This window comes from Cucurbita pepo, chromosome LG04 (assembly GCF_002806865.2).
Source record: "Cucurbita pepo subsp. pepo cultivar mu-cu-16 chromosome LG04, ASM280686v2, whole genome shotgun sequence".
NCBI classification, from domain to species: Eukaryota; Viridiplantae; Streptophyta; class Magnoliopsida; order Cucurbitales; family Cucurbitaceae; genus Cucurbita; species Cucurbita pepo.
The window spans coordinates 7132327-7147609 of record NC_036641.1 but is presented as its reverse complement, the minus strand read 5'-3'; the positions used below and the strand labels follow the sequence as shown (position 1 = coordinate 7147609).

At 32.7% G+C, this 15283-nt stretch overlaps 1 protein-coding gene across 5 annotated transcripts; it reads left to right on the top strand.

Annotated features, from left to right (window-relative positions):
• The first annotated feature begins 632 nt into the window (after window positions 1-632).
• On the top strand, window positions 633-13790 carry LOC111793915 (protein RRP6-like 3). Of its 5 annotated transcripts, XM_023675991.1 has the most exons (17): window positions 636-1206; window positions 1895-2321; window positions 2823-3067; window positions 3220-3318; window positions 3558-3641; window positions 3801-3887; window positions 4281-4398; window positions 5190-5362; window positions 5459-5503; window positions 6509-7011; window positions 7111-7609; window positions 8102-8312; window positions 8433-8736; window positions 9116-9283; window positions 9378-9428; window positions 9510-9601; window positions 13363-13789. In XM_023675991.1, the coding sequence occupies exons 2-14, from the start codon at window positions 2108-2110 to the stop codon at window positions 9183-9185; spliced, it is 2652 nt and encodes an 883-aa protein (XP_023531759.1). In that variant the 5' UTR covers window positions 636-1206; window positions 1895-2107; the 3' UTR covers window positions 9186-9283; window positions 9378-9428; window positions 9510-9601; window positions 13363-13789. The 5 variants fall into 5 exon arrangements, with proteins under 5 accessions (XP_023531760.1, XP_023531759.1, XP_023531756.1 ...); XM_023675988.1 differs by having other exon boundaries at window positions 9378-9601; XM_023675990.1 differs by having other exon boundaries at window positions 9116-9428.
• The last annotated feature ends 1493 nt before the right edge of the window (window positions 13791-15283 follow it).

Sequence of the window (15283 nt, the reverse complement as noted above, 5' to 3'; positions counted from 1 at the left end):
CTTCGTTTAATAACGCCCGATTTGTTTTTACTGATAATTTTCATTGCATTTTCCTGCAACATAAAGTTTCTTCTCCTAATATCCTTTTATGACAGTAGCTAATCATCAACTACATTAATAGTTCCCCTCCTGCTTTAATTTCCTTGCATATGTTTCCCTAGATAAGAAATAAATGAGGTGTGTTAATGATTCCATGACAAGATCCATATTATGATTTAGATTTAAGAAGATTTTATTTGTCTTTAAGATTATAAGTACACTTAGTGGTCATTATGGTATTGATGGCCATGAAAATTACCCCTTTCAATTAACCAATAGGTTATTGTAAGGTTTATTTTTAAGGGTATAAATAGTCATTCATGTTATTCTTTTAGTAGGAAGATTTTGGATATGAATATTAAAAATGAAGTTTGCATATTATGCTTTTAAGCCATGTGCTTGTTCCATTGCCTTTCTTGTATTTAGATTTGCATGCTAGAGTCATTTAAGTAGTCTTGATCAAGCTATTTTGTGGAGTGATTTGAATCACGAGTTTAGAAACGAGTTTTCTTCACTCTTGATCTTGATCATCAAGATAATCCGTTCCAAAACTTTCTCTTGAGTTGATTCCTTATCATTTTTAGGTTCTTGGATAATTTCGATCTAGAGATCTCGTTCTTAACAAGGTTTTTAGATAAAATCCCAAGAGTTACATATCATCAACGTTCGTTTGTATAACAATGTTAGCTAGTTAGGCCACAATTTCTTTGAGGGGCATTTTCATTGCATCTTCTGCTACATAAAGTTTCATCCCTCAATTACCTTTTCTATCAGTAGCTAATCGTTTACTATGTTGATAATTCTTCTCCTGCTTTAATTACCTTCCATATATTTCCATTTCTCAGTGCTCCTTTGTTTAACAATGATAGCCAGTCAAGCCATGATTTGTTCTTCATGGCAATAACCTTCCATGGCAGTAGCTAATCGGCAAGAATGTTGATAATTCCTTTGCTACTTCAGTTGCCTTCAGTATATTTCCATTTCTTAATGCTCCTTTGTTTGATAATATTGGCCACTTAGGCCCTGATTTGTTCTTAAGCTTCATTTTTTCTTCCTGCAACATAAAGTTTCATCTTATAATCTGCTTGATCTCTTAACTTCTCATGAACAGAACAGTTGTTAAGAACTTGAGCTGAGAAGTTAAAAGTGATAGCTCTCCACTCAAGAGTAAGAACCCATTTTTAACTTACATAAATGATTTTCAAGTTGCTAATAATTAGTATTTTATAGTATTGATTGCATTTATTTATTTTAAGTCAACATTTCCTTTTCTTTATGATATTTGAAATTATATTTGTTTTTAATTTTGGGTCCAATATTTATGTAATAAGTTCTTCAAAACGTTTATAATAAATTGAATTTTAGACGGTGAATTTTAAAAAATATAGAATAAGTCGAATTAAAAGTTGAAATATGGGTAAAAACTTTTTAAAGTTTAGGGATCAAATAGACATAAATTTAAAAGTTTAGAGACTTATTAGATATTTTTTAAAAGTCTAAGATCAAATTTCTACATAATATAAATATCAATAAAAAATATTTGATGTAAAAGTGATAAAGCACACATAATCGAATAATAAATGTACATACCAAATGACTTATTTTGCTTGATATCTATTTCTTTTTTTTTAAAGTTGGTATTTTTGTTTTGTTATATTTTATAAATGTTTTTAAAATTTAAGCTAAGATTTAAAAAATTAAATATAGTTTTGAAACATTTATTTTTTTGTTTATGAAATTTTGCTAAAAATTTAAATATTTTGAAAGATGAAAATTATAATAAGAAATAATGAGGAAAAAAGTAAAACTTTTTTGAATCTCTATGGAAAGAATTATTGAACGACTTGTCGTCAAGGTGCGGATAAGACAAAAAGAGTTCACCTCGACAGGAGCAGCACGTCGAAAAGGTATGTGACGGACATCCATACGGCGCCGTTTAGGACGATGTAAACATCCTGTCCGGAGTCTAAACCGTTGCCGCCGCATTAGAAATCAAAGCTCCAAATCAGAGAAACACAGGCGAAAAAAAAAGAACAAAGAAAAAACGAGAACGGAGCCATTGATTCTAATGGAGCTTCATCGCAAGGCCAAAATCGCTTTAGTTGTAGCGTCTCTTGCAGCGCTAACAATCTACTTTACGGCCAGACGGCGCCGGAAGCAGAGGAGCGTTCGTAGTTCGTGTTATTTGCGAGATGATCAAAAGCCTCAGTACGCATTTAAACGCGTCTTGGCTGACAATTCTTATTCTGCGTTCAAGCATTTGAAGCTCGATATGAATACAGGTGAAGTTAGTCCGTTACTCTATTGCAAATATGATATTGTGTTTAGCTGCTGAGACTATGAGTCATGTTATTAGAAGCAAATGGAGAGTTTAATGAATGAACGATACGATAAGGAGCTATGATTTAGTTTTTTATTGGATTTAGCAACCTTAATCTAAGTTGTTAATTGCATTTAGAAATGTTTGTTTGGGAAATGATGATTTATGTGCTTTTTAAGCTGAATAATTTCCGTGGAGCAATAGGATGTAGGGAATGAAAATCTGGAAGATTCTTTTTATTGTTTCTTTAATTTAATAGTTGGCGAAAAAGTGGTCATAAGTATTTGAAATTTACTGTTGTTAGGATTATTAGCAACAATTCTTTCATGAATGGCTTTCATTTGTCTTCTCGTCAATCTTCAAGCTCCATTTCTCGTAAAAGATTTTGCAATGGTAGCTCTCAATGTTCTTACAAGGGGGTTGNTTTTTTTTTTTTTTTTTTTTTTTTTTTTTTTTTTTGCAGACAATGATGTAAACTCTTATCCCTACGAATCAGAAATACTATCGTTGTTGGAAAATTCTTCGTCAGAATTTGATTTTATTAGTAGTGAAAGAAACGATTTTACTTTGAGTGACACTTATATCTGGGTTGAGACCGCTTCTCAATTGGAAGAACTCGTGGATGTGTTGAATAAAGAAACGGTGTTTGCTGTTGATACCGAGCAGCACAGTCTAAGATCTTTTCTAGGCTTCACTGCTTTAGTACAGGTAAATTTATTCTCTCTCGCTCTCTCTCTCTCTCACACACACACTCTATCTCTAAGGGCCTTTGTACACGTAAATTGATGAGTCTTTCCTTGCAATCCCCGTCTAGTTAATTTTCACGTTCATGTTTTTGTTTTTTATTTTGTTTGAAGCAGATTTCTACAGACAAGGAAGATTATTTGGTTGACACTATAGCTCTACATGATTCGATGAGTCTTCTACGTCCCGTCTTTGCCAATAGTCATATTTGCAAGGTACCGAAATATGTGCTTGGGTACTGGTTTAAGGATTTGATTTCTGACAAGCTTGGTATCTAGATTAAAAGCAATGTTTCAGAACCCCATCAATTTGGTATTGATGAGAAAAGTGAAGCAGTTGCATCAGCTGGAGGAATTCTATTGATTCTCTTCTTTGGGTTAATGTTTTATTTGATATTAGAAAACTTGTTAGTTTATGAATGCAAGGTACCCATTAAATTACTTTTTGTGTTTAGGTGTTTCATGGTGCTGATAATGACATTCTCTGGCTACAAAGGGACTTCCACATATATGTAGTCAATTTATTTGACACTGCGAAGGTGAGGATATGCATTTTAAAGGAAAGAAATATTACCTATATAAGGAGGAAATATAGAGCTTTGCACTTCTCATGTGTGAAAGAGTGAGAGGTATTTCTTTTTTTTTTTTTTTTTTTTTTTTTTCCCTGTTTTCATCTTGTGCTTGTTGTTACAATGTAGGCCTGTGAAGTGCTGTCAAAACCTCAGAAGTCACTAGCCTACTTACTTGAAACTTATTGTGGGGTAGCTACGAACAAAATGTTGCAGGTTGGACATCTTGTCTTAAAAATGCACTATGTTGTATGAGAATCAACATCTTGATCATCTGATTTCGTATGTAAGATAACTATAGTGGTTGTAGGCATTTGATGCTGAAATATTAATTTTCCTGATCATACTTGTAAGAATTTGTGAAACAAGCATTTTATAACATGTCTATCGTCATGTTCTATTCTATTTGAAAATAGTACCGTCGCACTAGTTGCATGTTTGACTGTCCAAGATTGCCATAGAGCTATTTCAAATGATGTGTAAATTTATTAAACCTATTTTATTTACAGCCTCAACTTAAATAAGGTAAGGATTGATCATATCCTATCTTGTTATACATATAACAGCCTTTTTCGTCTTGCTTATTTGTGGTTACTCATTAATGGTCAGCGAGAAGATTGGAGACAAAGACCCCTATCAGAAGAAATGGTGCGGTATGCTAGGACAGATGCCCACTACCTCCTACATATTGCAAACTGTTTACTTTCTGAGCTGAAACAGGTTAATGGTATGTCTTGGATNTTTTTTTTTTTTTTTTTTTTTTTTTTTTTTTTTTTTTTTTTTTTTTTTTTTTTTTTTTTTTTTTTTGTATAAGTTGTACTGCAAATGTGGAGAAATAAAAATGGATGGAAGATGAACATGATGATAACTAAAAATAAGGAAGAAAATAGGGCCACACTCGAGTAATGTATTAAAAGATTTTGTTAACTTAACATTGTGCAGTTTTCATAATAGATTCAACAGTGCAAATATTATCATCGATATTTTTTTAACATTAATGTCTTAATATCGGTGAGCCACATTTCTCTTCCATCTTCTGAAAATGTGAAAATTTTCAATTAAAAAATGGTTTTAGAAATTGATTCACGCGCATTCTTTTTATGGCATGGTGGACAAAATGTAGAATTATGTATAATTTATTTGAGTGGCTTTAAAAATTTATTTATCAATTCAATTTTATTTTTCTTATAAACTACAATGATTTCGTTATTTTTTTAGGATTGTTCTTCGATACTCAGCATCCATGTTCCATAAGTTTGAGATCTTGATATTTTGGTTGATATCGATATATCAATATTTACTTCTTGCTCGTTCTTCTCCTATTCCCATTTCTCATATCATGACTTTGACATTTTCATCTTTGATTACTCCAAACATTCGGGAAAAAACTTAATTTCATTTTGTAGTCTCAGTTTTAGCCTTTAAGGCCAGAGGCAGAGTAATTAACATTTTGGTTGGCTACCTTCAAATTATATATCATCCCGTATCATTAGATATCTAAATGCATTAATGTATCAGAAAACTCTTCCACCGATGGTAAATTCAATTTTCTTCTTGAGGCTAGTCGGCGTTCAAACATGATTTGTTTGCAACTTTACACAAAAGAGACTGAAGGTTCTCCTGGAGAGTCTGCTGCATCATCAATATGTTACCGTCATCTAAACAGTCAATTAAATTCCTTTAAAACTCAAGTGAGCTGCTTTCTCAACAACTTTGATGTTATATCATTTGAAGTGTTACCACAAAACAAAATTTTGAAATTCTATTACCTGACTTTGAACTTTCAGTTTCAGGATCATGTGAGGAGATTATGTGCTTGGCGAGACTTAATGGTTAGTAGTTAATCATCGTAAAAAAATGAAGAACATAATTGCTTATTCTCTAAGCTTTTTATATTTATTTTATTTTGAATTTTTATCAATTTGATCTTACTCTGTTAGGTATTTTATGTCTAAGGGGGTTTCGTGTTTTCTAATTGAGAAGGAACCATTTTGGTACTTAGTAATAGCTTGTGTTAATTCTTTATAGGATGGACGCTAGGGTTTGGTTCACCAAGTGCTTTAAGACTCGCAAGATTCCCCTAAAATTTCATCTATAAATGTAAATATTCGATGGGAGAGAATTTTCATTTCAAAATTGGTATAATGGTATGGTCGAAGAAAACTTCTATTAGGCAACCGTAGGCTTTTCCACCACCAATCTAATGTGCCCACCTCTAAAAAGTTGATATTGACCTTTTACTGTAAATACTCCCACAGTAGTTGGTTGCTTAGGTTGAGAAGTAACCTTCCAGATGGCGAGACAGAAGATTGGGTCTCTGTGATGAACTCTTTGGAAGTTTAATCATGATACCTTAGTGAGGATCCAAATTTTATTGTATGAAGATTGGATGTTTATTTATTTATTTTTGATAGGAAACAAAAGAAAATTAAAATGAAAGAAGATTGGACGTTAAAGGAGCATACTTGACTATGTTGTTCTATAGTCATCTTACAAATAGGGAAAATCTTTTTTCAAAATAGGTGGTTAGAGTTATAAGCAGGAATACATATTCCAAAAAGGTCAAAATCTTTATATGGTCTCTAGTTCTAAAAGACGGCTGTCATTTGAAAGAGAAATGATCTCAATTGCCTCTTTCCAATTTGGCTAAAAATTAGACGTCGTGAAGGTTAGACTTGTTATTTCATCGTTGAGCCTGACTCATTACCACCTTTGCTACTGGTTCCTTCTGCTTATAAGGACCATAATAAGTAAATTAACTATGATTGTTGCTTTTTAGCAAACGGAAGTTCCGTTATGGCTGCTTACCTGAATCTGAGATTGTCATTTCATTTCAGGCTCGAGTTCATGATGAGAGCCTGAGATATGTGTTGTCAGATCAGGCTATTGTAGCTCTTGCTACTCAAATGTCAAAAAATACGAGGGAGTTATATGCAACTATTGCACAAGCTGATTTGAATGTGGATTTGAGCCCGAGTCTGCTTCTTCCAGGTCCCTCCCCTGTTGTTTGTAGCCATTTGGATGATCTCCACTGTCTTCTCCGTGAAAAGTCTGGTGACCTGGATAATATCTTTTTGGGGATTTTACAAAACTGCATAGGTTCTAATGGCAGTTGTCCCCTTTCTATTTTTAATTATGCGCTGTTGGTCAAGTATAATCTAAAAATGATGACAATATCTAAGAAAAATGATAGAAGAAACGCAAAGAAAATGTCTAAGAAAGCTTCTAGAGAGCTTTTTGTGCAGAAGTTCTCCTGCAAATCTCCAGTTTATCATAATTGTAGGATTTATGCAAATGATGGGCGCTTGCTTTGCTACTGTGATCGGCGAAAACTTGAATGGTTGGTTAGCATCTCTTAGTTTTATTTCATGCAAGCTATAATTAAAGCTGGTTATGCAATTGTGTTTGGCAACATGCAACTATCTTTGTATTTAAACAGGTATTTGCGGCGAGAGTTGGCAGAGCTTGTTGATGATGATCCTCCTGCCATAAAGATTCTTTTTGAACCTAAAGGCCGTCCAGAAGATGAGGGCAATGACTTCTATATCCAGAGCAAAAAGAATATATGTGTTGGCTGCGGTGAAGGAAACCACTATTTACGTTATCGAATAATCCCCTCATGCTACAGAATACACTTTCCTGAGCATTTAAAAAGTCATCGTTCCCATGATATTGTCTTACTTTGTGTGGATTGTCATGAAGTTGCCCATGCTGCTGCTGAGAAGCACAAGAGAGATCTTGCTGCAGAATTTGGAATTCCACTTTTCGTTCGTAGGGTGGTTGATACCAAGGAGGCCTTTGATTTAGTTGAGTCATCTGACTCGGCCACCAACTTTCAGGAGGAAGGTGTGTCACCTTTAGAATTAAGAACAGCTGCTATGGCCCTGTTGCGGCATGGACCAAGGATGCCACCAAAACGTCAAGAGGAACTCATGCTTGTATGTGTTGTATACTTTGCAATTGAGATAGTCTTCGTATATGTGTATGTATATGTGTCCATGTGATTTATAAATAAACATGCAGTTCAATACTTGAGATATTAATAATTGACTCGAGTCATCTGCTATCGTAGCCATTGAAAAGATCTTTGGTTTCATGATATCAAATGCTTAATCATTTAATAGTGCTCCATCTTGGTAGAAATTTATCATTCAAGATTTTCTTGGTGCTATAGGATTAAATTAATCATCAATTGTAGTAATTAGCATGTTTTCATATTCTCCATCAGTAGTTTGAGATGGTGAAGAAGGTCCTTAACATCATTCATTAGTATGCTGTAGGTATTGGCCCTTTGTAGACAATGGTTTTTAGTTATGTAGTTCCCATTCTTGTAGAATCTTCAGTAACACCCGGTAATTGTTGATTATCAATCCCTCTGAAATTCAAATTATATATTTTCCTCATCTCTCCTATCTTTGTTGTGTTTTCAGGTTGTTATGAGATACTATGGGCGGAGGGAGATATCTGAAGAAGATTTGGAAAAGGCTCTGCTTGTTGGCATGAGCCCTCATGAGAGAAGACGACTTCAGAAGAAAAAGGGTATAGCTTTGAAACATTCAGGACAGCATATTTTTCCAGATGCTGAGCATCAGAATGGTGCTTGTAGCATTGACTCATCGACTATGACTAACTCATCCATTGGTATGTGCAGACTAGTTCACTTTTGCTGATACATGCATTTTGCAAAAGATAAAATGTTGTTCATAAGGGCGGAAAATAAGTACTTCAAGCAGTCATTCTTTCTGTTCTAATTCAATGCAGATGCAGATGCAGATCCAGATGTTAACAATCACTTGAACTCAGATAATGGTACCGTGCCCGAAACATGTTTGCCTTGTGGAGAGGTCAAAGTTTCTGATAACGGCTCCGCCATAACTGCTCAACCTAAATTCAATCCTAAATTGTCACTCTTGGGACATGGACCACATGGTAAACAAGTAGTGGATCATCTACTTGCAGAATATGGCGAGGATGGCATCCGACAGTTTTGTCAAAGGTGGAGACAAGTGTTTGTTGCTGCTATTCAACCTCGTTTCTTACCCGCTGGTTGGGATGTCAACCACAGGTACACTGAATTACTTAATTTAAACTCCAAACTTCAAAATAGGAGCACATATGCACGTCTCTTTTATGCTAACATTTCTTGTCTTATATAAAAATGATGATCATTTCTTACCTTGTAAGTCATTGCACTATTTCAGTACCAATTACACTTCAAAGAGTGTTTGGGGTGAGGGGCTGGGCAGAGTTAATAACTCCACTCCAACGTAAATTAGAGTACTACGTAACAGTTTTTTAATCCATAAAAATCTCCCTATCTCCTTCCGCATGTCATCTACAAATTTACAATTTTTTTTTGAAGTTTTGTTATGTTCATATTGACAGTATTATTGGAATGGTCTGATTTGTGGACACTAGAAAGTTCCACTTCTTTTTTGTTCCAGTGGTAAAAGGGACTTCGGCGAATTCAGTGTGTACAATTCTATAAAGCAACTTTCCCCTACTATTGAGTAGGACAATTTGAAGCACTGCAAAATTCTCATGTTGCATGTAATGCCAGCATCACATTCTATGCTAGGAATTAGCAGATTATCTTCTCGTCATTCCCACAAGTAAAATCTCTCCATTTGAATGGTGCACGTTATGTTTCTGTTATTTTTTTAATGTCTCTGCACTGAGGAAGTTGGTTTATTCAACTTTGTGCAGATTTTTTGTATTAAAAGATTAAGATGGCGGCATTGTCCTTGTCCCCATCTTGTGAGACTTTCATCTCTCTTTCTTAACTGGCTTCATGCTTGGCTCTGGATTTTTTTGACTAAGCAGTCTTGAATTATTTAGCATAGCTTAGCGGATATAATTTGCAAAGGAAGGGAATTGCAGTAGAGCTTACCTACAATTTAAATGGAATTCATTACTGAAGTCATTTCCAGGTAAACGATTGACCCTTTGTCTTTTTAATACAAGGTTAATAGTCTTCTAAATATTTCACATTAATCTTTTTGGTAATTCTTCATTTGGTCTTTAACCTTCTGAAATTCTTGTTTTTTTGTAATGTATTGAAAATTCTCAATGCTGTTCTTCCATAACATACCTAGATATGTGTGTATGCCATTTAAACATCCAAACTTAGGAGAAATAAGTATTTCTTTTAGCAGGTAGAGATTGATGTCAAATAACATTCTAGGGACATGCTTAGAACACTAATTTAACGATATAACTTTTTATTAACAACTTTTCTTTTTGTTTGTTTAGGATCTAATTTAGAATTGTATGTATATTAGGAGTAAAATTGAGAACCTGAAAAGCTTAATGGTCAAATTGAGAATATTCAACAAGATTAGAAATTATTTAGGATATATAGTAGATGATTTTTATTTCTGTTCAAAGGTTTAGATGTCAAAGGTTTAGATGTCAACATCAGGCAGAGTGTTATCTATCATATTAGATTATGCCTGACGTTAACAATCTTTATAGATTCCAATCTTTATAGATTCCTTTTCTACATATGAACTTTTGTTAGAATACCAAATATACTGTGAAAAATAGATTAGATTACGAAGAACTCTTGAAAGTTCTTGGCAAACGTGTTTACTTTTTAAAAAATAAAATAGAAAATTTTCATTTAACGTGGAGCTTATAACCTTATCAGTCAACATTGTATAAACTGGTAAATATCAAAATCTTGACATTAAGAATGCTTAGTTAAGACACTATTTTCTTAGCCATTCTTAGAAAAGGACAGTCTAACAAACTGAGGATTTTGGGGTGGAGTTTATTTTTCTAACAATAATGGCAGGGCCTTTGCAATTGAATTCAACTTGTGTAGGAGCAACAACCTAACAATCATAAGGTAAAGTACCTTTGGCCAACCATATATTGTAAGAGATGTAGATTTCAGATCAGTAGCTAAGCCTTGATTTGATAATTGTTTGGTTTTTTATTTTAATTTTTTTTTTAAAATTAAGCTTATTTTTTCATGATTTTGTACATCTTTCTTAGTCAAATTTTAAAAATAAAAACAAAGACAAAATGTTAATATATGGTACAAGTCTTTTCGTTTTATTTGTTTAGTTTGGTCCATCGCTTTTGAAACTTCACCCACTTTGATCATTGATTTTTTTTTTTTTTGGTCTAATGTTACAAAGTCAATGGGACCAAATTGCAATATTGATAAAAATTAAAGACCAAAAGAAGAAATAAAAAAAAAGAATGAGTTTGAGGTCAGGGTTTTGAGTCTATGAATATTGTTTTTTTTTATAGTCTCTTATGAACCAAATCTATACTTTTAAAACCAGTTTAGTACTATTTTCGTTTTTTTGCTTCTCATTTATTGTCCATGTTCTTTGTTTCTTGTTTTCTCTCTTCAATAGTACTATTAATAAAATAAAAAAGAATTAAATAGTGTAACTTGTTCGTGTTTCTTATTATTTATGTTTACCTACATTTATAAATGTTTCCCAATTGTTACATGTCTATCATTCAAATTATTGTTGGCATGTTTTTGAAGAAGAGAGCATAGATATAGGTATCATGTTAGGTGAGCCACCCACTCCCACATGTAGCCATCTGACCCATTCCAAAGTCTTAGGATTTAGAAGACTTTAGAAAAAGTATGATTATAAGAGAGTATGAGATGGAAAGGGTGAGGGTTAGAGGAAGGAAGGAACGAAGGAAGCCACATGGCTGTCGGTTGTAATGGTGAGTGGATGTAGATGGAAATGGCGTTTGCTGCCTTGGCTTTGTCTTTGGGGCCTACGCTCGTGGCTTGTGACCCACTCCCTCCTGTTTTGTTCCATACCTATTTATGCCCTCAAAACCCATCATCATTATCATTGCCTTTCATAGATCATTATTCTACTCTTTAGGTTTTCCATCTTTAGGACTTTGTACAAACTTATCCATTGCCTTTATTCAACATCTAGCTTCATATGAACAAACTACCTAGGTGGAGCTAACAAAACCTACATAACAAATAGGTTTTGACGTTTTTATGGATTTTGTTATATCAGATACTTTCTTTCTTTTTCTGTGTTCGGACTATCTTTGTCTTTTTTTAGTGTCCTATATAATATTAGTTTTGTTGTCCTAATCAAATTTATTTAGTTTGTTTTGTGGAAGAATAAAGCCAAGGATTAGCAGCCTTGTAGAGCTGGAGTAGAAATTTCTTTGTAGAGAATAGGGAGGTTTAATTACTCTCATTAGACTCCAACTCAATTTTCAAAGCTAGCTCTAGAAAAATGAACGTCTTAAACTATTAGGGTCTTGTTTGAAAATTGTTTGGCTCTTAAAAATTATGTGTTTTTTTCTTCTTCACAACTGTTTCAACCGTTTAACAAAATCTTTTAATTTTGAATTAAATTCTAAAAGCAAAAACAAGATAATTTTTTCTCTCAAAATTTGTATGCATAAAAATAACTTAAAGGGGTAAGTAATGTTTATAAGCTTAATTTTCAAAAACAAAAAACAAAATTTAAGTTTTCCACTGGAAAACGAATCTAAAATCTTCAATACTATCTCTAAACATCTTGAATTCTAATATAAATAAATAGTCAATAATTTTAACGCATAAAACATATTTTTTAACTTAGAACATAATACAGCTTGTCAAGATATGATCCACACCATTGGACTCATAGAGGAAAAAGGAAATTTCCTTAATTTAAAGTCTCTTTCAATCATAAACCAAATGGGTCCAAATTTGATTGATTCAATAAATTCACCCTTTATTCTAGAGTTTTAAGAAGCATACCCTACAAAAGGACAGATAATTAAGCTGTGTCAATTGACAAAAACTAGTGGATGTTATTGAAAGTAAATAAATCCCAACAAGGACGAGATATTTGCGTGGTAAAGCAACTAAAAGAAATGGTGGAAGAACCCATCATTTTTCTTAATCCCCTCATTAGATATCATTTCCAAAACAACTTGGCTGCTCATTCCTCTTCTTCTTAATTGGATTACGCTGTCTCCAACACACCACAAAATCTCTACCAAAATGATTAACAAACATTTGAAATCATCATTATTAAGAGTTTAATCATATTAGCTAGCTTAAGAACTATAAATTTGTTACCACGAACGGTTGAACATAAGACTGTTATGATCAAATCCATTACAAAATTAACTTTGAGATCCCACATTGATCTGAGAGAGGAAACGAGTGCCAGCAAGGATGTTGAGTACGAAGGAGGTGAATTATGAGATCCCACATCGGTGAAAAAGGGGAACAAAGTATTCTTTATAAGGATGTGGAAACTTCTCCCTAGCAGAAACGTTTTAAAATCTTTAGGGAAAGCTTTTAAAGGGAAAACCCAAAGAAGACAATATCTGCTAGTGGTGGACTTGAACTATTACATTAGCCGTTAAAATTCTATAGTTTAAACGATTGAAATAGAATTAAACCAATATCTATCTCTAGTTGGATGCTTAGATAGAATTGGAAAACCAAACCATACAAATTCTAGTTGAAATTGGTGAAGAATGTACAAAAATGAATGGAGGGTGTCCTTGAACAGTGTAGTTTGTTGTATTTGGCTATCAGATGTCTTTTCAGGGTAAGTGATTGAAACAGTGATCTCTCTGCAGGCTGTAAACAACGACAATGCAATCTGTGTTGGTTTAAAAACTTTGCAAGAGATTCTTCTCTATTTGTTATGTTATTCCAAACTGACAAGATTTCTACCATCCATAGGAGCCAGAAAAAAGTGAAAAAGGCAGAGGCTTAGAATAAGAATGGGCAGCTCGATGGGTAAAAGGCTGTGCAACAAGCTGGTGGGTATGCAGAGAAAACGTAGCAATCAGAGTGGGTGTGGTGCTGGAAGATTAGAATGCCAACCTTAGTTCTCTTCTAAGTTTCACCTATTAGAGACTTATTAAAGTTTCCATATGATTTTACTGCATTTTCATGGCGTTAAAGTTTCCATATGATTTTACTGCGTTTTCATGGCATATGTATTGAAACTATAGGTTTCTTTTTGCATAAATGACGTATTCTCGACTAGAGATTGAATAAATTATTGATTAATAGGTAGGAAAAGCATAATAGGAGACAACGTCGACTATCGTTTTCGTAATTTTTTTTAAAATTACTTTAGTGTATCATTGGTGATTGAGTTTGTAATATATTATTGATAGATGTAAATCACTTCTAAAGACATAGAGTTGAGATAGGTTGATGTGTATTTTTAAATTTTTTTATTTGACTCGAGTTTAGAATTGTGTTAAATTTGTAATTTTTAGGTTAAATTACAAGTTGTGTTCTTATAATTCGAAGAAAAATAGAGTTTAGTCCATATGTTTGATAAAATTATCATAAGCTTAATATGATCCACATTCAGGGGTCAAGCATCAAGGAGCACATTCAATTATCTATGTACTTGAGGGCTCTCATAATTCAGGTACAACGACGTAATTATAGGAGCTACTAGCCCGTCATGTGTGCCTCTTGTTAGAACCCGCTATGCTAAAAGAGTTTCAAATGTGTGGCGCTTTATCAACGTTTAAAGATGAAATTATAAATTTTTAAATTTTACTTACCAAATATTGTACTAATTTTCCTATTATTTTGAATTGGACTATTGGGTTTGATGATTTTTGGGATTTGTACTCAGCTTAGTACACCATGTCTAGTTTCAATGCTTTGACACTGAACTAGGAAGATCTCCATATCATATTTATCTTATTTTTTAAAAAAATTATTATTAAATATGTATTTTTGTCACAATACTTAAAAATATAAAACCAATAATTCATGACGAGATTATTACATAAGTATTTATTTATTTTTAATGCAAAGGAATTTTNAAAAAAAAAAAAAAAATCAATTTTTAACCAAATAAAAAAAAATTATTTAATTTTCAAAACTTAATTTAAAATTAAAAAAAATATATGAAAAATATATAATAAAAAAGAGTGAAAAGAATAAATTTATATCTAATAAATTTTTAAAATTTAAAAATGTCATCTTTTAATAAATTAATTAATTTTTTTAATAATTTTGGAAAAAGAATTTATATCTATTTTGTTGGTCAATCTTTGCCTTTTGCTTGCTTTTCCCCGCTTTATCTTTATTTACTTTTTATTACATATTTGGAATTTGAAACTCAAATTTTAAAGAAACTCCAAAATATGCAATAAAGGTTTCTCTAAAATATCCTCAACTTTGAGAGAGTTTGACTTTCATTTATTCTTTGACTATATGATAAAATAATCTAATTTAAAAATATCCTCTATATATATATATATTTATATAAATTAATATTTAAAAAGTAATTATAAATACATTATAGTACCAATAATACATTTCTATTTACTATATACTTTTAAAATAATTGTTTTCCATTGTTCGGGATCTCAAACAACCATCTTAAATTAATGGAATAGTTCCAAGGAGTAGATTCCAAGTTTATCTAGACTTCGAGCTAAAAATGTTGTACAACCAAATAGGATGAAGCGGAAGCGAGAATGTCGGCTTGAGTAACGCAAACATTGGTGAGAATCCAATGCCCCGAAAACCTAAGGGTTCCTCCGCAAGGTTCGTCCACGGAGGGTGAGTTAGGACCTAAGATCAGGTCGAAAGGCATAGTCAATGGACAACGGGTGAATATTTATGT

Coding starts and splice junctions, on each gene's coding strand:
- LOC111793915 (XM_023675991.1), top strand. CDS start 2,108: ATGGAGCTTCATCGCAAGGCCAAAATCGCTTTAGTTGTAGCGTCTCTT. Junction 3,642..3,800: donor ATTTATTTGACACTGCGAAG/GTGAGGATATGC, acceptor GTTACAATGTAG/GCCTGTGAAGTGCTGTCAAA. Junction 4,399..5,189: donor TGAGCTGAAACAGGTTAATG/GTATGTCTTGGA, acceptor TTAATGTATCAG/AAAACTCTTCCACCGATGGT.